The following is a 23,550-nucleotide window of genomic DNA, read 5'->3' as shown; positions in this document are numbered from 1 at the left end:
ACTAGGTCCTTTAAGAATTATGGTAAATCTACTCTGCCTGTGCTCTATAAACGAAACAACAAAGCCTGGATAACAGCACATCTGTTTACAGCATGGTTTGCTGAATATTTTAAGCCCACTGTTGAGACCACTCAGAAAGAAAAATTCCTTTCAAAATTATTACTGCTCATTGACAATGCACCTGGTCACCCAAGAACTCTGATTGTGATGTAAAAAGAGATGAATGTTGTTTTCATGCCTGCTAACACAACATCCATTCTGCAACGTATAGATGAAGGAGTAATTTTGACTGTCAAGTCTTGTTATTTAAGAAATACATTTTGTAAGGCTATAGCTGCCCTAGGTAGTGAGTCCTCTGATGGACCTAGGCAAAGTAAATTGAAAACTTTCTGGAAAGGATTCACCATTCTAGATACCATTAAGAACATTCATGGTTCATAGGGGAGGCTTTCAAAATATCAACATTAACAGGAGTGTGGAAGAAATTGATTCAGACCCTCTTGGATGACTTTGAGAGGGGTTCAAATTTCAATATAGAAAGTAACTACAGATGTGGTAGAAATAGCAAGAGAACTAGACCTAGAAGCAGAGCCTGCACATGTGACTGAATTGCTGCAATCTCATGAGGAAATGAGAACAGATGAAGAGTTGCTTCTTATGGATGAGGAAAGAAAATGGTTTCTCAAGATGGAATCTACTCCTGGTGACAATGCTGTGAACATGGTTGAAAACAACATTGCATGCTGCGGAGAAATCTTTTATGAAAGAGTCAATTGATGCAGCAAACTTCATTGTTGTGTTATTTTTATTTATTTATTTAGAGACAGGGTCTCACTCTGTTGCCTGGGCTAGAGTGCAGTTGCATCATCATAGCTCACTGCAGCCTCAAACTCCTGGGCTCAGGCGATCCTCCTGCCTCAGCCTCCTAAGTAGCTGGGACTACAGGCGCGCACCACCATGCCTGGCTAATTTTTTTATTTCTTGTGGAGATGAGGGTCTCCCTGTTGCCCAGGCTGATCTGGAACTCTTGGCTTCAGGCGGTCCTCCCAAAGTGCTAGGATTATAGGTGTGAGCCACCACACAAAGCCAATTGTCTTATTTTAAGAAATTGCCACAGCCACCCCAACCTTCAGCAACCACCGCCCTCATTAGTCAGCAGCCATCAATGTTGAGGCAAGACCCTCCACCGGGAAGAAGATTATGACTTGCTGAAGGCTCAGATAATTATTTGCATTTTTTAGTGATAGAGTATTTTTAAATTAAGATATATGCATTTTTTTATTTGAATTTTGGCTTGATTGTTATTGGCGTATATGAATGCCTCTGATTTGTGTGTATTGATTTTGTATCCTTAGACTTTACTGAATTCATTTATCAATTCTAGTAGTCTCTTGGTTGAATCCTTGGGGTTTTCTAGGTACAATATCATATCATCGGCAAAGAGCAAGAGTTTGATCTCATCTGCCCCCATTTGGACACCCTTAATTCCCCTCTTGTCTAATTGCTCTAGCAAGGACTTCCAGCGCTATGTTGAATAGAAGTGGAGATAGTGGGCAACCTTGTCTAGTTCCGGTTCTAAGTGGGAATGGTTTCAATTTATTCCCCATTCAGTATGATATTGGCTGTGGGTTTGTCGTAAATGGACTTGATAATTTTGAGGTATGACCCGTCTATGCCTATTTTGTTAAGAGTTTTTATCGCAAAGGTGTGCTGGACTTTATCAAATGCTTTTTCTGCATCTGTTGAGAGAATCATATGATCTTTGTTCTTGGTTTTATTTATGAGGCAAATTGCATTTATAGATTTGCGTATGTTGAACCAGCCTTGCATCCCTGGAATAAAGCCCACCTGGTCATGGTGAATTATTTTTTTGATATGTTACTGAATTCAATTTTTTTAGACATAATGGTATTGCACACTTAATAGACTACGGTATAGTATAAACATAACTTTTATATGCGTTGGGAAGCCAAAAAAGTTGTATGACTCCCTTTATTGTGATACTTGCTTTATTGCGGCAGTCTGGAACTGATCCTGAAATACCTCTGAGGTATGGCTTTATGTTTTGGGGTTTCCCTTATGATTTTTCTTTTTAATTTCAAAGGGTACTTTTGAAAGCTCAAAACCTTATGGCATTTTAGATTAAGTATAACCATTCTTTTTACCTACTTTAATTTCACATCTTTGAATTTTACATTTTACAACTGAATATAATTCATTATGTTGAGTAAGTTGGGGAGGTCTAAGGAAATCATTAGTTAAGTATCATAACTTAAGAAAGAAAGAGATACCTGAACTATGAAGTGGGGTTATGTATAATTGATTGTGTTTTTCTCAGTCTGCTGTAGAATAAATATTTGAAGTGCTTTTTCCCCCACACTCTAGAGCTATATTTCCTCCTGTATATTTTTTACACATCTCAATTTGGTTTGAAATGTAAATTATCTTGGGTTCTGCAGTAGCACTTAAAAAGAAAGGAAAAGAAAAAAGCTGCCATTTCTGTTTTTGTGTGATAGAATTGAGTATAACCTGAGAAGGAATTGTTTCATTAGTAGTATTTATCTTAAAAACATTTATAATTATATTTTATTTAAATATTGGTATAGGACTAAAATAATAAAAATCAGTTACATGAATATCTCAGGAGTCACTTGTTAGACACATTTTGATGTTGCAGATCAGCATCATCATTGTCATTATTGCTGGCTCAGAGCAGTGAAGAGAGAGGAAAAGAATGCTATTTTTTTCCTTTTAAAGCTTGATTTTCATAAACCCTGAATAGGAGATAATTAAGAATGATACCAGCTTTTATAACATAATACATAAATTATACTTATTTGCCAACAAAATAAAGCTTGCAAATGGACTTTTAAAACTAAAGTTGTGTAAACGAAAATTAATTTAGTTTATTTGAATGAGTCTTCATCTGTATTTCATGTCATCATTAACACTCTTTTCTTGAGGGGAAAAAAGAGTCAAAGTGTCTCCTTTAGTTCCTTTTTTTCTTTTTCTTGACAAATTACCTTCATTTGTAGGACAAAATTAATATTTGCAGCATTTAAAAAAGCTTCTTTTTGGAACAGTTGAACAGCTGGTGAGATTAGGAAAGAATTCTTTCCAGTCAGTTGCTTGTTAAAGTTGGCTTCTGAAAGATACCTTTGAGTAAAAGATGTAGGAATCTTAAACCTATTATAAAATTTTTTCTCTCTATACTTCTATTCCAAATGGTTAAAAATGCTAACGTATCTAATTTGACATTATAGTCAGGTTCTTGAAGTTATGAGGAAGCATATCAATTAGTGCCACCCCTAAATTGTACATTTCTGCTTTTCTAGTTCAGCCTGTATCTTCTTTTCTAGTTGTGGGGGTTGGGAGTATAATGCTATTTTTTTTTTTAGACTAAGCAGTATATTCATTTACACAGAATTTTAAAAAGATATCTAGTGAGAACTTTCCTAACACTGATCCCAGCTACCTACTTTCCTTTTGTATCCTTGATCGTTTTTTTAATTTTGTGTTATTCAATATTTGCATATCTTATAGGCTTCATGTATCTTCTTTTTAAAATTTTTAATAGCTATATTGAGATACACTTGCCATATAATAAACTGCACATAGTTTATAATTTGATAAGTTTTGACATATGTGTACACCTGTGAGACCATCTGCATAATCAAGATAATGAACGTATCCATCACTCCCTTTGGGATATGCCCTTTGAGATTCCCCCCTCTGCTTTTGTGCCCCCAAATGCAGGCAAACACTGATCTTCTGTCACTGTATGTTCACATTTAAAAAAATTTTTAATTATTGGGTACGTAATAGTTGTATATATTTATAGGGTACATGTGATGTTTTGATACAGGTATACAGAATGAACTAATCAAATCAGGGTAATTGGGGTATCCATCATCTCAGGCATTTATCATTTCTTTGTGTTAGAAAATTCCAATTCCACTTTTTTTAGTTATTTTAAAGTATACCCTCACTTATTGATTATGGTTACTTTGTTATGCTATCAAATATTGTTCATTCTAACTATATTTTTGTACCAGTTAACCATCTCCACTTTATCCCCTCTTCCCTGCTACCCTTCTCAGCCTCTGGTAACCATCATTCTACACTCTTGTCTCCATGAGATCAATTGTTTTTAATATTTACCTCCCACATATGAGTGAGAACATGTGAGATTTATCTTTCTGTGCTTGGCTCATTTCACTTAACAGTGTTTTCCAGTTCTATCCATGTTGTTGCAAATGGCAGGATTTCATTCTTTTTTATAGCTATATATTAATAATATTCCATTGTATATATGTACCACAATTTCTTTATCCATTCTTCTGTTGATGAACATTGAGGTTGATTCCAAATCTTGGCTGTTGTGAATAGTGCTGCAATAAACATATAAACATGGGAGTGCAGATATCTTTTCAATATACTGAATTCCCTTCTTTTGGATATATACCTAGCAGTGGGATTGCTGGGTCATATGGTAGTTCTATTTTTAGTTTTTTGAGGAACGTGCATACTGTTTTCCATAGTAGTTGAACTAATTTAGTAATATAATACATTCCCCCCAGCAGGTACAAGGATTTCCTTTTCCCCACATCCTCACCAGCATTTGTTATTGCCTTTTTGATAAAAACCATTTTAACTGGAGTGAGATGATATCTCATTGTAGTTTTGATTTGCATTTCTCTGATGACTAATGATGTTGAGCATTTTTTCATATACCTATTCGCCATTTGTATGTCTTCTTTTGAGAAATGTCTATGTAGATCCTTTGCCCATTTTTAAATTGGATTATTTAATATTTTCATATTGAGTTATTGAAGCTCCTTATATATTCTAGTTATTAATCCCTTGTCAGATGGGTAGTTTGTAAGTATTTTCTGTCATTCTGTGGCTTGTCTATTCACTTGATTGTTTCCTTTGCTGTGCAGAAGCTTTTAAGCTTGATGTGATCCCATTTGTACAATTTTGCTTTGATTGCCAGTGCTTTGGGGGTATTACTCAAGAAGTCCTTGCCCAGACCAATATCCTGAAGCATTTTTCCAATGTTTTCTTTTAGTTTTTTCAAACTTTCAATCTTAGGTTTAAGTCTTTTATCTATTTTGATTTTATTTTTATATATGGTGAGAGAGGTCTAGTTTCATTCTTCTGCATATGAATGTCCAGTTTTCCCAGCACCATTTACTGAAGAGACTGTCGTTTCCCCACTGTATGTTCTTGGCATTTTTGTTGAAGATAAGTTCACCTATGGGTGTGTGGATTTATTTCTGGGTTCTCTATTCTGTTCCATTGGTCTATGTGTCTGTTTCTGTGCCAATACCATGCTGTTTTGTTTACTACAGCTCTGTAGTATAATTTGAAGTCAGATAATGTGAGTCCTCCAGTTTTTTTTCTTTTTGCTCAGGATGCCTTTGGCTATTCTGTTTTTTTTTTTTTTTTTTTTTTTGTGATCCCATGTAAATTTTAGGATTATTTTTTTCTATTTCTATGAAGAGTGTCATTGGTTTTTTGGTGGGGATTGTATTGACTCTGTACATTGCAGTAGGGGCATTTTAACAATATTGAATCTTCCAATCCATGAACGTGAAATATCTTTCCATTTTTTTGTGTCCTCTTTAATTTCTTTCATCAGTGTTTTATAGTTTTCATTATAGAGATCTTCTTAAGTTTATTTCTAAGTATTTCATTTTATTTGTAGCTATTGTAAATGGGATTACTTTCTTGGTTTCTTTTTCAGATTGCTTAGTGTGGACATATAGAAATGCTACTGATTTTTGTATGTTGATTTTTGTATCCTGCAACTTTGCTGAATTTGTGTATCATGTTTTAATAATTTTTTTTGTGGAATCTTTAGGTTTCTTTAGATAGAAGATTATACTGTTCTCAAGGATAATTTTACATTTTCCTTTCCAATTGGATGCTCTTTATTTCTTTCTCTTGTCTGATCCTTCTAGCTAGAACTTCCAGTACTATGCTGGATAACAGTGGTGAAAGTGGGCATCCTTGTCTTGTTTCAGATCTTAGAGGAAAGGCTTTCACTTTTTCCCCATTCAGGATGATACTACCTGTGGTTCTGTCATATATGGCTTTTATCATGTTGAGGTAAGTTCCTTCTATAACCAGTTTTTTGAGAGTTTATTATCATCATTTTATAGAATGCTTTTCATCATCAATTGAAATGATCATATGGTTTTTGTCCTTCTTTCTGTTGATGTAATGTGTCACATTGATTGATTTGCATATGTGGAACCATCCTTGCATCTCTGGGATGAATCCCACTTGATCATGATGAATAATCTTTTTAATAAGTTGTTGAATTTGGTTTGCTAGTATTTTGTTGAGGATTTTTGTATCAATGTTTATCAGAGATATTGGCCTATAGTTTTCTTTTTTTGTTGTTGTCTTTGCCTGGTTTTGGTATCAGGGTGATACAGGCCTTGTAGAATGAGTTTGGGAGTATTCTCTTCTCAATTTTTGGAATAGTTTGAGTAGGACTGGTATTATTCTTTCAATGCTTGGTAGAATTCAGCAGTGATGGCATCAGGTCCTGAGCTTTTCTTTGATAGGAGACTTTTTATTACTGCTTCTATTGCATTACTTGTTATTGGTTTATTCAGGTTTTAGGTTTCTTCCTGGTTCAATCTTGGTAGGTTGTATGTGTCTAGGAATTCATCCATTTAGGTTTTCCTATTTATTGGCATATAGTTGCTCATAGTATTCTCTAATTATCTGCAGTATCCAGTATCAGTTGTAATGTCTCCTTTTTCATTTCTGATTTTATTTGAGTCTTCTGTCCTTTTTTCTTAGTCTGACTAAAGTTGTGTCAATTTTGTTTATCTTTTCAAAACAATTTTTTGTTTCATTGTCTTTTTTTTGGTTTCAACTTCATTTCTCCCTGGTTAGGGTTCGATGCTCTCTCAATTTTATTTATTTCTTCTCTGATTTTTATTATTTCTTTTCTTCTACTAATTTTGGGTTTGATTTGCTCTTGTTTTTCTAGTTCTTTGATAATGTATCATTAGGTTGTTTATTTGAAGCTTTTCAACTTTTTTGAAGTAGGCTCTTATTGCTATAAACTTTCCTCTTATTACTGTTTTTGGCTGTATCCCATAGGTTTTGATATCTTGTATTTTCATTTGTTTTGAGAAATTTTTTAATTTCCTTCTTAATCTCTTCATTGATCCACTGGTCATTCAGGAGCGTATTGTTTAATTTCTATGGATGTGTATATTCTCCAGTGTTCCTCTTGTTATTGATTTCTAGTTTTATTCCATTTCTGGGGAAAATACTTGGTAAATTTAATTTTTTAAACATTTTTTAAAGACTTCTTTTGTGGCCTAACTTATGATCTATCCTTGAGAATGATCCATGAGCTGAGAAGAGGATGTGTATTCTGCAGCTATTGGATAAAATGTTCTGTAAATATCTATGAGGTCCATTTGGTCTGTAGTACTCGACTAAGTCCAATGTTTCTTTGTTGATTTTCTGTCTGGATGATCTGTCCAATGCTGAAAGTGGAGTGTTGAGGTCTCTGATGATTATTGTATTGGGGTCTGCCTCTCTCCTTAGCTCTGGTAATATTTGCTTTTGTATGTCTGGGTGCTCCAGTGTAGAGTGCATATATATTTAGAATTGTTATATCCTCTTGTGGATTTGATCCCTTTATCATTATGTAATGACCTTCTTTGTCTCTTTTTACAATTTTTGTCTCAAAATCTATTTTACCTGAGAGAAATATAGCTACTACTCTTTTTCAGTTTCCATTTGCATAGAATATCTTTTACAACCCTTTATTTTCAGTCTATGTGTGTCTTTATAGGTGAATTGGGTTTCTTGTAGACTGTTCACATTTTTAAGAATTTTATATAAGTGGAACAACTTGAAATGTACACTTTTTTTTGGTCTGGCTTATTTTACTCAACATGATTATTTTTTGATTAATCCATGCTATCCTTTTTACTGCTGAAAAGTATTCCATTTTATGGATATATCTATTTGTTTATACATGCACTTATTGATGGACATTTGGGCTGTTTTTAGTTTTTGGCTGTTATGAATAATGCTGCTATGAAAATTGATGTACAAATCTTTGTATAGACATATGCTTTCCTTTCTCTTGGGTACATACCTAGATATGGAATGGCTGGTACTATTGTAGGTGATTATGTAACTTATACATAAACCCAAAACCTGCCAAGCTGTCTTTCCAAAGTGGTTGCACTATTTTACATTCCCAGCTGCAGAATATGAGGGTTACAATTCTTCCATGTCTTTGCCAACACTTGGTATGGTCAGTCTTTTAAATTTTAGCCATAGTAGAAGCTAATTGTGATTTTAATTTGCACTTCACTGATGACCAATGGTATTGAACATCTTTTCATGTGTATATCTTCCTGAATACAAGCCCTTTATCAGATATATGATTTGCAAATATTTGAGATTATTATAGATTCATATGCAGAGAGAAAGAGAGATCCTTTGTACCCTTTAACCAGTTTGTCCCAGTGGTAACATCTTGTAAAACTGTAGTACAGTGTCACAGCCAGGTTGTTGACACGGATATGGTCAAGATACAGAACATTCACGTTACCACCAGAATCCCTTATGTTGCCCTCGTATCGCCACACTAATTCCCTCCCACTCCCACCCATCCTTAACTTCTGACAACCACTAATCTGCTCTCCATTTCTATAGTTTTGTCATTTCAAAAGGTTACATAAATGGAATTGTACAATATGTAACCTTTTGAGATTGGCCTTTTTTCACTCAGTGTAATTCTCTGGAGATTTATCCATGTTGGTGTGTATATCAATGGTTTGTTCCTTTATATTACTGAATAATATTCCATATTATGGATGTACCAATTTTATTTAACAGTTTACCCATTGAAGGACATCTGGTTTGTTTCCAGTTTTTGGCTATCATGAATAATGCTTTTATAAACATCTGTGTACAGATTTTTGAGTGAACATAAATCTTTATTTTTCGGACATAATTGTCCAGGTGTACACTTGCTGGTTGTATGACATTTGCATGTTTAGTTTTTTAAAAAACTGCTAAACTTATTTCTGGAGTGACTATACATTTTTCTTGACCGTCAGCAATATATGAGTAATTCGGTTTCTCCACATCCTCACCAGCATTTGGTATTGTTACTATTTTTAATTTTAGCCATTCTAAGAGGTTTACAGTGATATCTCATTGTGATTCTAATTTGAGTTTGCCTGATGGCTCATGATGTTGAACATGTTTTCATATGCTTATTGCCATCTTTATATCTTCTTGAGTGAAAGGTGTCTTCATCTCTTTTACCCAGGTTCTAATTGGATCATGTGCTTTTTTACTGTTGAGTCTTGAGAATTCTTTATGTATTCTAGATACTAGTCCTTTGTTGGACATGTGGTTTGCACATATTTTCTCCTAGTTTGTAGCTTGTCTTTTTATCCTCTGAATAGAATCTTTCGCAGAGCAAAAGATTTTTATTTTATGAAGTCCAATTTATAAAATTTGCCTTTTATGAATCATGCTTTTGGCATCCAGCCAAACAATTTTTATTTAGCTTCAGATGTGGAAGATTTTCTCCTAAGCTTTTAAAAATTGAAATATAATTCACATACCATTATATTTGCCCTTTTAAAATATATAAGTCAGTGATACTAAGTATGCTTATAATGTGCAGCCATCATCGCTATCTAGTTCCAGAACTTTTTCATCATCTCAAATGGGAGCCCTATGCCCATTGAGCAGTCACTCTGCATAGCCTCCTACATTCAGCCCCTGGCAATCTGCTTTCTGTCTCTGTAGATTTGCCTATTTGGGACATTTCATATAAATGGAATTAGAAAATATGTGGCCCTTTGTGTCTGGCTTCCTTCACTTAAGCATGAATCTTTTCAAGGTTCATCCATGTTGTAGCATGTATCACTACTCTAGTCCTTTATATGGCTGAATAATATTTCAGTAAATGGATATACCATATTTTGTTTATCTGTTCATCAGTTGATGAGCATTTAGATTGTTTCTAGTTTTTGTCTATTATGAAAAATGCTGCCATGAGCATTCATGTACAAGTTTTTCTGTGGACGTATGTTTTTGGTTCTATTGGGTATATGCCTAGGAGTGGAATTGCTGGGTCATATGGCAACACTATGATTAGTTATTCATAGAACTGCCAGACTGTTTTGCAAAGCAGCTGCACCATTTACATTTTTACCAGCAATGTGTATGAAAGTTCTAATTTCTTTATGTCTTTGTTCTCTTATACATTTTTACATGTAAGTGTGTGATCCATTTTGAGTTAATTTTTATAAGATGTGAGACTTAAATAGATGTTCTTTTTTTAAACCTATGCATTCTAATTGCTCCAGCACTATTTGTTGAAAAGACTTTCTTCCATTGAATTGCTTTTGTACTTTGTCAAAAATCAAATGGGCATATTGTGTGGGTCTGTTTCTTGGTTCTCCATTCTGTTCCATTGATCTGTGTGTCTATCCCACAGCCAATACCACAGTCTCAATTACAGTAGCTAAATATTAATAGTAAGTTTGTAATCAGGTAAACATATCCTTCCTACTTTATTCTTCTTTTCCAAAATCATTTTAGCTATTCTAGATCTTTTGCCTCTCCATATTTATTTTAGAATAATCCTGTGTACATATACTCAAAATCCTGTTGAGATTTTGATAGGAATTGCATTAAACCTATATATAACTTTAGGGAGAATTGATGTCCTTCAGACTTTTGTTGGGACTTTCTTTTGTCTATGCCCATCGATGTTTCTGGGTTGTTGGCTTCTTCAGCTCTAAGTCTGAGATAAGAACTTAAGCAAGAAGAAAACCCAGGGAAATACCCACTGTGTCATTTCTTAGGTCTTGAGGTTCCTAGCAAGTCCACCTTCTCTTCTCCACCTTTCAGAGTCTTCTAATATTTGTTTTATATATTATGTCCAGAATTTTTAGTTGTACTTAGCAGGAGAAAGAGGGAAAGTATGTTTATTCCATCCTCCCATTCCAATTCGTAGACATTTCTTTTGATTTGAATGATAACTTGTTCACTTGTTTATTGTTATGATTTCCAGCCCAAGATTTTCCAAGGGATTTTCTTTTTCTGATTAAATCAATAAGAGTGACAGATAAGCTATTAATTTTATCATTCTTTTCCTTCTTGTGTCATAAGGCAAATTTTTATCATTTTGAATTCAGTCTTGCTGTACATATATAATGGATACTTTTGATCTAGTGTCTTTTGCTCAACACAGTGTCCATGTTGTTGTGTATATCAGTAGTTTATTCCTTTTTATTGCTATATAGTATTCCATCATATGAATAGACCACCATTTGTTTATCCATTCTTGTGTGGAATGAATTGTTTCTAGATTTTGGTTGTTATGAATAGGGCTGCTGTGTACATTTTTGTACATATTGTTTGGTGGATATTTCTTGCTTTCTCTTTTAGTATCTTTAATCAGGATTGTTTTAGTTTCACAAAATTATCTACTGAATTTATTCCTTACCTTGTTTACTATCTCATATTTACCCTTTCCTGAGTTGTAATCTCTTAAAATTCATTTAAATTGGAAGGCTTTGCTTCATGACTCAAGAAGTTGTAGATTATGAACATAGTTGTGACAAAGTAACAAGAAATATTTGGTATATAATTGCTGGAGGACAAGTTAGATGTGGTATGTGACCCTTTATCTACATACGATTCTGTTGAAGTATCTTATTCCTCGAAGTTGACATTTGATCCCCTCTCGGACAGTCTTTGGCAGAAGGTTACTATAGTTTCCTACTCCAGTGCCCTCCAGCTCACGTTTGTAATCTTTGGAGCCCTCCCCAGAAGGGCTTATCAGCAGAGCTGTCACCAGCAGAGCTGTCACCACTGCCTCATCTGTTTGGCCCTTCAGTATTACTAGGGTGCCCTAATAGCCTAACAAAGGGAAGACCATTTGCCACATTTGTTATAATGGCTACCAATTGTATAATGTATATATATTATGGTATGCATGTGAGTATCTTTTTTTAAGTGAAGTTTTATACAGTTAATTATAGTTAATAGTGGGAATTATTTTTCTTTAGTCAATTTATATACTATAATTTGGGAACTTTTCCCAGTGAGTAAGATTTTCCTTCTGCAGTAGTTGTCATAGGTGATATTTAAAGATATCTGAATGGTAACATCCTAAAAATATAGTAGTCCCCCCTTATCTGCAGGGACCCCTTCCAAGACCCCTGTTGGATGCTTGAAATTGTGGCTAGAGCCAAACCCTATATATGTTATTTTTTCCTATATGTATATACCTATAATAAAGTTTAGTTTATAAAGTAGGTACAGTAAGAGAGCAACAATAATAATAATAAAATGGAACAATTATAACAATATGGCAGCATCAGTACTCATGCACTTTGGGGCTGTTAAGTAAAATAAAGGTGACTTGAACACAAGCACTGTGATATCACAACAGTTGATCTGATAGCCGAAGTGGCTACTAAGTGACTAACAGGCGGGGAGTGTATGCAGTGTAGACATAGGACAAAGGGATGGTTCATGTCCTGGGTGGGGTGGACGCCAATTGTGTGAGCTTTCATCACATTACTCAAACAGGATGCAACTTAAAACTTATAAATTGTTTATTCCTAGAATTTTCCATTTAATATTTTTGGACCACAATTTACCGTGGGTAACTGAGACCATGGAAAGTGAAAGCGTGGATAAGACGGGACTACTGTCTTAGTAAATAGCTTTTCTTTTACTATATCACTTGGTTATAATCATGGTTAATCAGTATACTTTTCAAATTAAAGGAATATTTTCATATTCTATTTGATCATATTCTGAGGCGTTTAAGCTATAGTTTAAGAATACATTCCCTCCTCTTCCAACAATGGAAAGAAGTTACCAAGCATCATTTCCATATAATTAATTCAGTATGATTTCCTTTTTTTTTTTTTTAATGGTCTTTTCCTTGTGTTTAAAATATAAAAATTCTCCTATTTCTTTCTTTCTGTCCTCAAAAATCCACTGTGGGTGATATCGTTTTTGCTGATACACAGCTTTATCAGGTATGACTCCTAAGTGTCACGTTGGGCTCCACGGATGTGTTGTTGAAGTTTTCAAAGGAAAAACTTTCCTCACTGACTCTTCTACGTTTACTTTATCAGTATTTATGAGTATCTTATGAACATTACTGGGCTTTAAGGTTGGGTGGTCTTTGTTTCCAAAACAAGTTTGCCAAATTTATTGCACCTATATTTCAAAAAGAAATTTTGAGTATTTTTTTCAAATATATTGTTTTATGTCTTTGACTTTGTGCATTTTTAATCTGTGTATAGTTCTGTGTTTTTCCTGTTTATCTGTATAAGTGTTTGTATACTCATCTGTGTTATTCTTAACATATGTATGTTTTTAAAAACCGATGCATCTTCTTAACCAAAACATTCCTAACCATGATACATATTCCTAACCAAACTTTTTTCCAACTGTGTTCCGTGAAATATATTAAGTTGAGATACTAAACAGAGTGGCACAAAAATGTTATCAAATAAGTTTATTACTCCTTGAGAGATTCAGAATACACATTAGCATATTAAAACTTCCAGTTTCATACAGTAAAGACATTGTTTATCTTTGCTTATCTCAAGAAATATTTGAGTGTGGAACACTTGATAATATATAGGGGTATTTTGGGCATTCTGATTTGGGAAATGCAGAAAAAAAGTTATGAGTAAGGTTTCCTTTGTAGTGTTCAAGTAAAATTGACTATAAGTAATTACATTTTTAAGAGGTTAAAGCATTTGGCTGAATTGTATTTTGGGAGTATATTTTTTTGTAGAAAGCACATTTTGAAGTATAGCATTGATTTTATACCTGCATGGTATTATCTCTTTCAGTACTTTTGATAGCTTTTAAAAAGAATTTGTAAAACTGTAAAAATTCTGCTTTCTTTTTGGAAGGAGTTTTTTTTTTTTTCCCCCATTATTGTCATTGTTTTCTTGATTGTTTCTTTTCTATAGGAATTTTTACTTTTATCTTTAAAAAGCATGTTTACTGTTTCAGATAGCGTGACACAGGAAAGGAGGCCTCCCAAACTTGCCTTTATGTCAAGAGGTGTTGGGGACAAAGGTTCATCCAGTCATAATAAACCAAAGGCTACAGGTATGGATTAATAGGGTACAATCATTAGTAATTTACATGGTATCTGACTTTTAATAGCATTAAAAAAAGGTTATAAGCTCTTATTCCTTAACATATATGTGGACTTTCTCCTTTCAAACATTTTTAGTAGTTAAACTAAAACTTTTATATAAATATTGTTGCTTAAGTAAGCCTAGAGCTCCCAGTCTTTTTTACCTGATGAAAAGTTTCTCATGAGGACCCGTGTGTTTGCTTGTCCATAATCAGCTGTTTTTTGAAACTCCCTACTTGTAACATTTGTATATATAGTTTAGAATTGCGACTGTACAAAATAATCATATATGGATAATACTAGATAGGATAAAATATCCTAGAGATTAATTGTGTGGTTTTCTAACTAGATATGGCACCAATTAAATTGCAAACTGCTAAGCAAAAATTTTTGTCTCTTTTCCAGAAGCTTCCTCATAATATATGAAGAGTTCACAGGTTTTTTTTTATTAGCTTCCACATACTTCATAAATTTATGGTATGGTAGTTTTACTAGCCAAACAGCTCATTTAATAAGCTGTAAGAATTTTTGTTAACTCACTTGTGGGTTAGGAGAAGAGTGTTTTTTCCTTAATTATCTAGTGAATAAAACTATTTGGTTTCATTTAAAAGGAAATTATACTTTAAGAATTATTTTATGTGACATTGAGCCCTGGGAGACTTAGGACTAATTGCAGGATATATAGGTAATAGTATTTTTTATGTTAACCTATAAATTTTTTATGTTAACCTATATAGGATAGCTCAAACTTGCTACTCTCACTTAACTATACATAGCCTAAAGATTTCCTTCAGACATGGTGTATTATGTGGTAGCAGATCTTGGTTATAGGTAAGTATGGGGCTACCTGCTTTAAATGTAAAAAAAAAAAAAGAAAAAAGAAATCACCTTTTGTGTGGGTTCTGGAGACCCCACCGCTCCCCACTGTGACATGTCCTCTGGTTAACAGCACCGTGGGGTAGTGTCTTGAAATGCCTGTGACATAGCTGCACTCACTCTCTCTTACATTTAACAAATCTGATACATAAGAAATAATGGCACTTTACTTTTTCAAAGATATGAGGAAACGAAGCAAGGAATTTGGTGAGCAAACAATTCCAAAATGTTTAAACCTTAACTCCTTTTGAACTTAATTTGTGCATTGATTTGTATACAGCATTTGAAGATTACCTTCTTCTGAAATGAACTGTTTTAATAATAGGTTAAATTTGTGAACCAATGAGTTCATCAAATGAAGTTGGGGAATGATGATTTTGACATTTAGAAATAAGCTATAGTACGTGGAATGATTTCTTAAAGCAGTTTGTTTTTTTAAAAAAATGAGCAAGCTTTTCTTTTAACTTATTCTGGTTCCCCTCCTATATTGACTTTTGGGTTGAAGAATGTTTTTTAACATTGCCAAAATGTTTACGAAGCTTTTTAAAGGTGAAGGCAATAATAAAATATATTGTGTTTGTATATATCCATTGATTGTGTAAACAGTTGTTAACACCATATTCATATTAATTTATCTTACTAAAAATTTTGATACTATATTGACTTTATTTTTAAAAGGAACTTTTCTCTTTTCTTTTTCTGTAGGATCTACCTCAGACCCTGGAAATAGAAACAGATCTGAATTATTTTATACCTTAAATGGGTCTTCTGTTGAATCACAACAACAATCCAAATCAAAAAATACATGGTACATTGATGAAGGTAATCTATAATTTTCATGTTCTTTATAATGATCCTCTCTTTTAACTCATCAGAGAAAAGTGGCTTTTTCACCAATATTTGTTGTTTTTGGAAATAGAATAGGTAGATCATTTTTTAGAATATTGATGAACTAAAATATTTTACACAATTTGAACTATACTGCTTTAAGATTAATAAAGCATTTAAAAATGTATTAGTAGCATGTTCTCTTCCCTTACTGATCTGTTTGGGGCAGAAGATCTTTAGAATCAATTGAATAATTTAAGGACTTCTCTGTCTGGGTCTTTCCTGCCCTTTTTAAAGCATCCCCTTTTAAAAACTTTTTTCACTTGGTTGTGGGATATCATTTTCTTCTAGTATATTCTCTTTTTTTTATTCATCTGTTCAACAGATATTTACTGAGTGCCTACTATGTGCCAGGCATTCTTTTAGGCACCAATGTAACAATGGTGAGAAGAAATAGACATGGTCCTTGCCCTTTTTGAGTTTATAGTCAAGTTGTTAAGCTAGAAATTAATCAAACAGTCACAGAGTCGGGTGTAGCATTGCCTTGGTGACAAGTGCAGTGAAGGGGCACGATGCTCTGAGAACATGCTAGAGAGGATTTTATTCAGGGGCTCAGGGTGTCTCCCTGGGAAGTGACACACACTTAGGGTTACCAGAGGAGTGGTAGGTAACAAAGTGAGAGGGGACAGAAGAGCTTTTTAGGCAGAGGGTATAGCATACGTAAAGGGAAGAATGGAACCTGGTGTTTGCCAAGGACTAGAATATAGAGAGAGGCATAACATTTTATGCAATGAGAATGGAAAAGCAAACAGGGCTAGCCCGTGTGGAGCCTAGTTGCCCTATTAAAAGGGAAATGGGAACCACTGATGGATTTTTAGCAAGGGGTGGCATGACCAAGTTTGCCTCTTGGAAAGATCATTCTCACTGCAGGGGAGATAATGGGTTGAAGTAGGGACTGAGTGAATGCAAGATCACCACTGGAGGCTGTTTCAGGGCCCAGAAGTAGATTGCAGTAGCTGGGACTAGACTTAGGGAAGAGATGGAGAGAAGTGAATGGATGTAAGAGATATTTAGGAAGTGCATTGACAGAACTTACAGATAGATTGGAAGTGAGAGTTAAGGAAGAAAGAGATATCAGTGGTGACTTCTGGTTTTCTGGCTTGCCTACTTAGATAGGTGGTGGTGGAGGAAGGTGATGGATGTGATTTGGAAAATGTTGAGTTGAATGGGCTTTTTAAAATTCCTAGAGGTGATTTGTCAAATAGGCAGTTGATGTACAGGGCTGGAGCTTAGAAGAGAAGTAAGAGCTGGAGAATTAAATATGTAGGTTGGCTTTACTTTTGTGGTAATTAAAATTGTGTGAATAATATTGCCTAGGGTTGGAGTGGGGATGGAGGGTGTGGGTTAAGACTGAACCCGAGGAACTTAATGACTGTGGTGGGAGGAAGGTAAGTTGTTAAAGGAGTCGGAGAGAAAGTGACCAGAGAGATGCGGGGAAGACCAAGAGACTGCGGGTTAAGAAGCCAAGGATCAAGTGGATAGAAGTACTGAATGCTCTTGAGGGGGAGGTCAGATGATGACCACACAGTGCCCATCAGATTTAGCCACCTGGAAGTCACCAATAACCTTAGTGAGTTCTGTTTTTGTGGAGAAGTTTTGTCAGAGGACAGATAAGAGTGTGCTGAGGGTGTGGAGTGGAGGAAACGGATGTGTGAATCCAGCTGCCTAAAATAGAAGTTTGGGCTTTATCCTGCACATTCTCTCTCTCTCTTTCATTGGTCACATCCAGTTGTCACCAAGTTGTCTGGATTTCCTCCTCTTTAGTATCACTAGACTCTTTCCCTGCATCTTCACTTCTGCACCCGCGGCCTTAGTTCAGATCCTTGTTCCTGTCTGGATTAATACGGTGGCTTCTGACTAGTTTCCCTGCCTGAGTCTTGTTCCTTTGAGTTTATTCTGAACAGTAATAACCACGATCATCATCATCTTCTTTATCACCATTGTCATCACTGTGGCTGCCTCTTAGTGACCACTCTGTACACTTGCTAAGCACTTTATATACCTTATTTTGCCTTATCCTCGTAACTTTATGAGGTAGATATTTTTACATACTCCTTTGTTACAGTGGTGGACTCACTTGTACCAGGTCACAGGGCTAGCGATAGTGGAGCCAGTGTTCCAGCCCAGATCTGTTTGATACCAGTGCTCACACTTTTAATCACCACACTGTGTTTTTCTTCATATTCCTATCTAAGTGAGTTTTCTGAAGCTCTCTCTGTTCAAGTCTCTTCTTTACTTAATACCTATTAACATTTCCTTAGCCCTTGAAGGTAGAAATCCAAATTCCTTACTTTGGCATGTTGGACTCCTGATGGCGTGACCTCTTACTCCTCTCTGTCATTTCCCCTGCACCCCCTGCTCCAGCCATACTGGACTGGGGCCATTCTTGGGGTGTGCTGTGCTTTCTCTTTCTGTGCCTGTTGCTTCTGCTGCCTGGAAATCCTTCTTCCTGTTCCTCCAGCTTCGTAGTCTGGTTTACTTCTATTCATTTCTTAAATCTCAGCTTTTTAGTTTATCCAGAAAGCCTTTCCTTTCTTTTCCCACTTCTCCTAGGTTAGGTTAAGTGTAATCCTAAGTGTTCTGCATACTTGGCTGTCTCTTTCGCTGGACTGTGAATTCCTAGTGCTTAGCATAGGGCTTGGCATGTAGTAGATTTAGTAATTGTATACAAACTAAGTGAAAATAAAAATTTAAGAGTACTGTAGAACTCTATAATGACTTTTAAGCTATCATATGGATTCAGTTATAGGCTAAAATACATCCACCAATGTAACAATCAAAATCTGCTACTACATGAGTTGGGGTTACTTACTCACCATTGTAACAGTAAAAATCTGCCTTTACGTGAGTTGAAGTATTCTCATGTGGGAAGTAACTTGGGTGAGTGATCTTTGATTTTATCTTCTCCATGCCTTCATTCTTTCTAAGGAAAGGAATCTAGTAAAACTACAGGTTTTTTTTAATAATCTAGGTAACATCAGCTCTTCAATTTTATGCTATAATTTTATCTTTATTATTCTTACTCAGATTCTGTATTGTAATAGAATATTCCTAACTTCTTGATTCTACTACACTCTCGTCCAATGTTATGTAATAATTTCAGGAAGGGATATGGGTCCTAAAAGACCTATATGGAACATATAAAGTAATGACACTTGTGTGGAGTAGGCCTTCATCCTTAAGTTAGAAAATAGAAGTAATTTAGTGGTAAAAGAGCATTATTTTTGTAGTTAATTTCACTTACACATTTAAAAAACTTTACAATATTTGATTCATTTATTCACTTTTTTTAAAACGAATATTTTACAAGATGTGTGTGTGTGTGTGTGTGTGTGTGTGTGTTAGTGGCTATACCAAGTGCTGTGGATTCAGCCATGGAAAAGATTAGCCAAAATTGCTTTTCTTGTGAAGGTTATATTCGAGTTTTATAGTATATATGACAGACGGATGTTTAGACATACAAGTTGTAGTCGATTGTGACATGCGCAATGAAGGAAGTTAAGAGGGCCGTAGCAACTAGAAGCTGCCTACCACAGGGTGGTTTGGAAAAGACTCTTTGAGGAAAGGGTATTTGGATTGAGACTTGGATGATGAGAATGAACTTGCAGGGAAAGAGCTTGGAGAGAGCAATTGAGGCAGAGGAAATAGTAAGGGCAAAGGCCCTGAGCAAGAAAGTGTATTTGAGAAATAGGAAGTAGGCCAGAGTGGCGGCAGCATAGTAGGAAAGGGAAAGAGGTGTATGAAATGAGTTTGGATTCAGGAGCAAGATTGTCCAGGACCTCGTAGGTCTAGGTAAGAAATTTGGTACTTATTAGAAGAATACTGGAGAGCCATTAGAAGATTTTGAAATAGGGAACGATATATGATCACCTAAGATCTTTAGATTTTAAAAAGGTTTTACTAGCTGTATGCTGATTAGATTGGAGAGAGGCAAGAATGGAGACAGAGGTAAGGGGCTGGTTACAGGGTGAAAGGTGATGATGGCTTGGATTAAGGAGATGCTGGTAGGGGTTAAGAGAAATGGGTGAGTTTCAGATAAAACAAATGGAATTTGCTTATGGATTCAGGTGTTGGGCCTGAGGGGTCAAGGGTTTGGGAAAGAAAAGAATAAAGAATAATTTAAAAAAATTTTAGATTAAATGTTATTACTAAAGAATCTTAAATCGATAGGGTATAAAGAACAATAGGTATAAAGTACAATGAACACTCATGTAGTCATTACTCATTTTAAGAAAAAGACCATTATCGTGACCTTTGAAACTCCCTGGGTGCCTCCTCCGAGTCCCATTATCTTCATTGTCTCCTTTGAGCTACTATCATCTTTAGTGTTTTATCATTATTTTGCTTTTCATTATAATTTTATCACTTAAGTTTGCATACCCAAGCAGTATATTCTTAGTTCTACATTTTTTAAGCTTTATATACAAGGAATCAGATTGTACAATTGTTGCATAATTCCCCCCTCAACATTATGTTCCTAAGATTCATCTAGGTTGCAGTATGTGATAGTAATTTATTCATTTTCATTTCTGTATAGTATTCTATGGTGTGAATATACCACAGTTATCCACTTGACCATTTCAATTGTTTTTATTTTATTTTCCTGCTATTATTAACATCTCTGCTATTAACAGTCTTATACATGTCTAGGGTATATAACTCCGATTGATATTACTAGGTCATAGGATATGGACATCTTTCCTTTACTAAATAATGTCAAACTATTTCCCAAAGTAGTTATACCAGTTTCCACACTGTCTTAGTCCGTTTGGGCTGCTATAGCAGAATACTGTAGACTGGGTGGCTGGTAAACAACAGAAACTTATTTTTCATGGTTGAGGTTCCTTCCCTCTGGGAAGTTGGGAAGTCCAAGATCAAGGTGCCTGCAGTTTCAGTGTCTAGTGAGGACTCCCTTCCTGGTTAATAGATGGCCATCTTTTTGCTGTGTCATCACACTGTGGAAGGGACAAAGGAGTTCTCTAGGACTCCATTCATGAGGGTTTCACCTTTATGACATAATCACCCCTCAAAGACCTCACCTGCAGACCTCACCTTCACACTGGGGATTAGATTTCAACATATGAGTTGTAGAGGGCACAAACATGCAGTCTATTGCACTTTCTCATCAGCATTGCATAAGAGTATCAATTGCTTCTCATCCTTACCAACGGTTAATGTTCTTAGACCTTTAACTTTTGAAATGATATCTCATGTTAGTTTGGGCTTTCATTTATATATTTTTTTGCTAACAAACATGAGAATCCCTTCATTGATTTGTTGGTGATTTGAGTTTCTTCTGTGAATTGCCTTTTCAAGTCTTTTGTCTATGTTTTTTCTAGTTTTCTTTTTGTCTTTTTCTTATTATAGACCTTTTCCAAGTTTGAATCCTTTGTCAGCTATATAGATGCAAATATTTTCTTCTAGTTTGTGGCTCAGATTTCACTCTTGCTGTGATACTTTTTAATAAACAAGAAGTTTTTAATTTTAATGTGGTCATATTTATCTTTCTTTTTTCCTTTATAATTTGTATACTTATGTTTAAGAAATTTCTACCCTGAAGTCATAAAGAGCATTCTTGTGTATTGTCTTCTAAAAGTTAATAGTTTTTCCTGCCACATTTGCTTTTAAGCCACTTGGAGCTGATTTTTGTGTAGAGTATGAGTAGGATTCCAGTTTAATATTTTTAAACATATGAATAACTGATTATCTCAACACCAGTAAGAAGTTCATTCTTTCCTCACTCCTCTGTCAACTGTATTAATCATTTTAAGGAAATAGCTTTTGGCTATGGTTCTCTTTACTGTATATTTGTTTTCTCTTAAGTATGTTCTGTTTTGTGTTTCTTTGGGCTTTATGCTTCTTTATCATATATTTGTTTTCTCTTTCAGTTCTTTTGTTTATTCTTTTCTACTTTCGGGGAGGTTATTCTGTTCTTCAAACTTCTTAAATTTATGCTCATTTCATGTTTAGCTTTTCTTGTTTTCTAAAATAAACTATTAAGTCTATAAATTTCCTTCATAAGTATTAATTTAGCTGTGTTCTAAAGTGTTCTTTCTTTCTTTTTCTCTCTGTCCTCTTTCTTTTTTCTTTATTTTTAAAACTTACACTTCCTCTTTGATCCATTAGTTATTTAGAAACACTTTTTACATCTTTTGTTATCTTTTTGTACTGAATTTTAACTTAAAGAATATAACCTATATCATACCAACTGCTAATAGATTTTTTGATTTAAACAATTGGGTGCCATTTACTGATGTAGATAAATTTGGAGGAAGGGAGGAGAAGTAAGAATGCTGTTTTGGAAATACTGAGTTTGCAATACCTATGAGAATCCTAGTGGAGAGGTCGCGTGGGCAGTTGGGCTAGATCTGTGTATTAATTTTTAAAGATGTAAGGCATATTTAATATTCCTGAATAAATTTATCTAATTAGGAACAATTTTTTATAGTTGCAGAAGACCCTGCAAAGTCACTTACAGAGATATCTTCAGACTTTGGCCATTCTTCACCACCACTGCAGCCTCCTTCTGTGAACTCATTGTCCAGTGAGAACAGATTTCACTCTTTACCATTCAGTCTGACAAAGATGCCCAATACCAATGGCAGTATTGGTCACAGCCCACTTTCTCTGTCAGCTCAGTCTGTGATGGGGGAGCTGAACAATGCACCTGTTCAGGAGAGTCCACCCTTGGCCATGTCTTCCGGTAACTCACATGGCCTAGAAGTGGGCTCACTGGCCGAAGTTAAAGATAATCCTCCTTTTTATGGGGTGATCCGTTGGATTGGTCAGCCACCAGGACTCAATGAAGTACTAGCTGGACTGGAACTGGTAATTTAATTTGACTTAAAAATTGCAATTCTTTCTTTTTGTGCAGATTTTCCCCTATTATATGTTTTTTGGCAAACTTTTCTATTTGTCACAAAAACCATCACTGGAGAAAAATTTTATTGCCATGTTGCCTGACTTGTCTTTGCTATGCATGAGGCTTCTGACCCACTTGTTTCTAATGATTGTTGATCTATGTTCATAGAATGAAAGTTGATTTTTAGACTAATATATTTATGCTCCTTATTTTAAACAGAATTTAATAAGGAAAGCAAATCTGTTACCAGTTTTTCTTTTTCCTTCTCAGCCTCCTTCCCCCAGGTCAGTTCTAATAGTTGTATCATTAGCTTTAAAATTAATCACCATTTTCAGAGATCTTTTGAGATCTTCAGAAGAGGGAAAGATTTGCTCTTTGGAGATCAGGAAAGCATATTGTTTGACATTTCATAATCAGGAGAAGAGAAGTTGAGTACAGTTAGCTTTTATTTAAATATAATTCCTTGGTTTTTTTTCTTTGCATACTAGTGAATACTATGGGGGGGGGGGGAAGAGTTGTTAAGATAAATAGCTTCCTCCTTCTCCCAACTTTTAATGCTTGTAGAAATGGTGTGAAAAAGTAAGTTATCCAGGGAAGGTTTAAGCATAGATTCTTTTTTTTAAGCATTCTTTTTTTAGTATTCTGAACGGAAATGTATTGAGGACTTCTTGCTGGATTAGAGAATTAATTTCTTAAATCAATAGCTGTGGGTTGAAGCACTTTTTAG

General features: G+C 34.8%; 1 protein-coding gene across 5 annotated transcripts in view; it reads left to right on the top strand.

Moving 5' to 3' along the window:
• CYLD (CYLD lysine 63 deubiquitinase) overlaps nt 1-23,550 on the top strand; it is a 64,351-nt gene that overhangs the window by 24,485 nt on the left and 16,316 nt on the right. For 3 of the 5 annotated variants that reach the window (XM_069497754.1, XM_069497750.1, XM_069497753.1), the window contains 3 exons: nt 14,068-14,166; nt 15,779-15,895; nt 22,410-22,789. In XM_069497754.1, the coding sequence (XP_069353855.1) occupies nt 14,068-14,166; nt 15,779-15,895; nt 22,410-22,789 (596 nt within the window). Of the gene's footprint in view, nt 1-13,064; nt 13,074-14,067; nt 14,167-15,778; nt 15,896-22,409; nt 22,790-23,550 lie in introns of all 5 variants that reach the window. The other 2 variants (XM_069497751.1, XM_069497752.1) reach the window with 2 other exon arrangements.

Source organism: Eulemur rufifrons, chromosome 23 (assembly GCF_041146395.1).
Source record: "Eulemur rufifrons isolate Redbay chromosome 23, OSU_ERuf_1, whole genome shotgun sequence".
Taxonomy (NCBI): Eukaryota; Metazoa; Chordata; class Mammalia; order Primates; family Lemuridae; genus Eulemur; species Eulemur rufifrons.
This window is presented reverse-complemented; position numbering and strand designations above follow the sequence as displayed.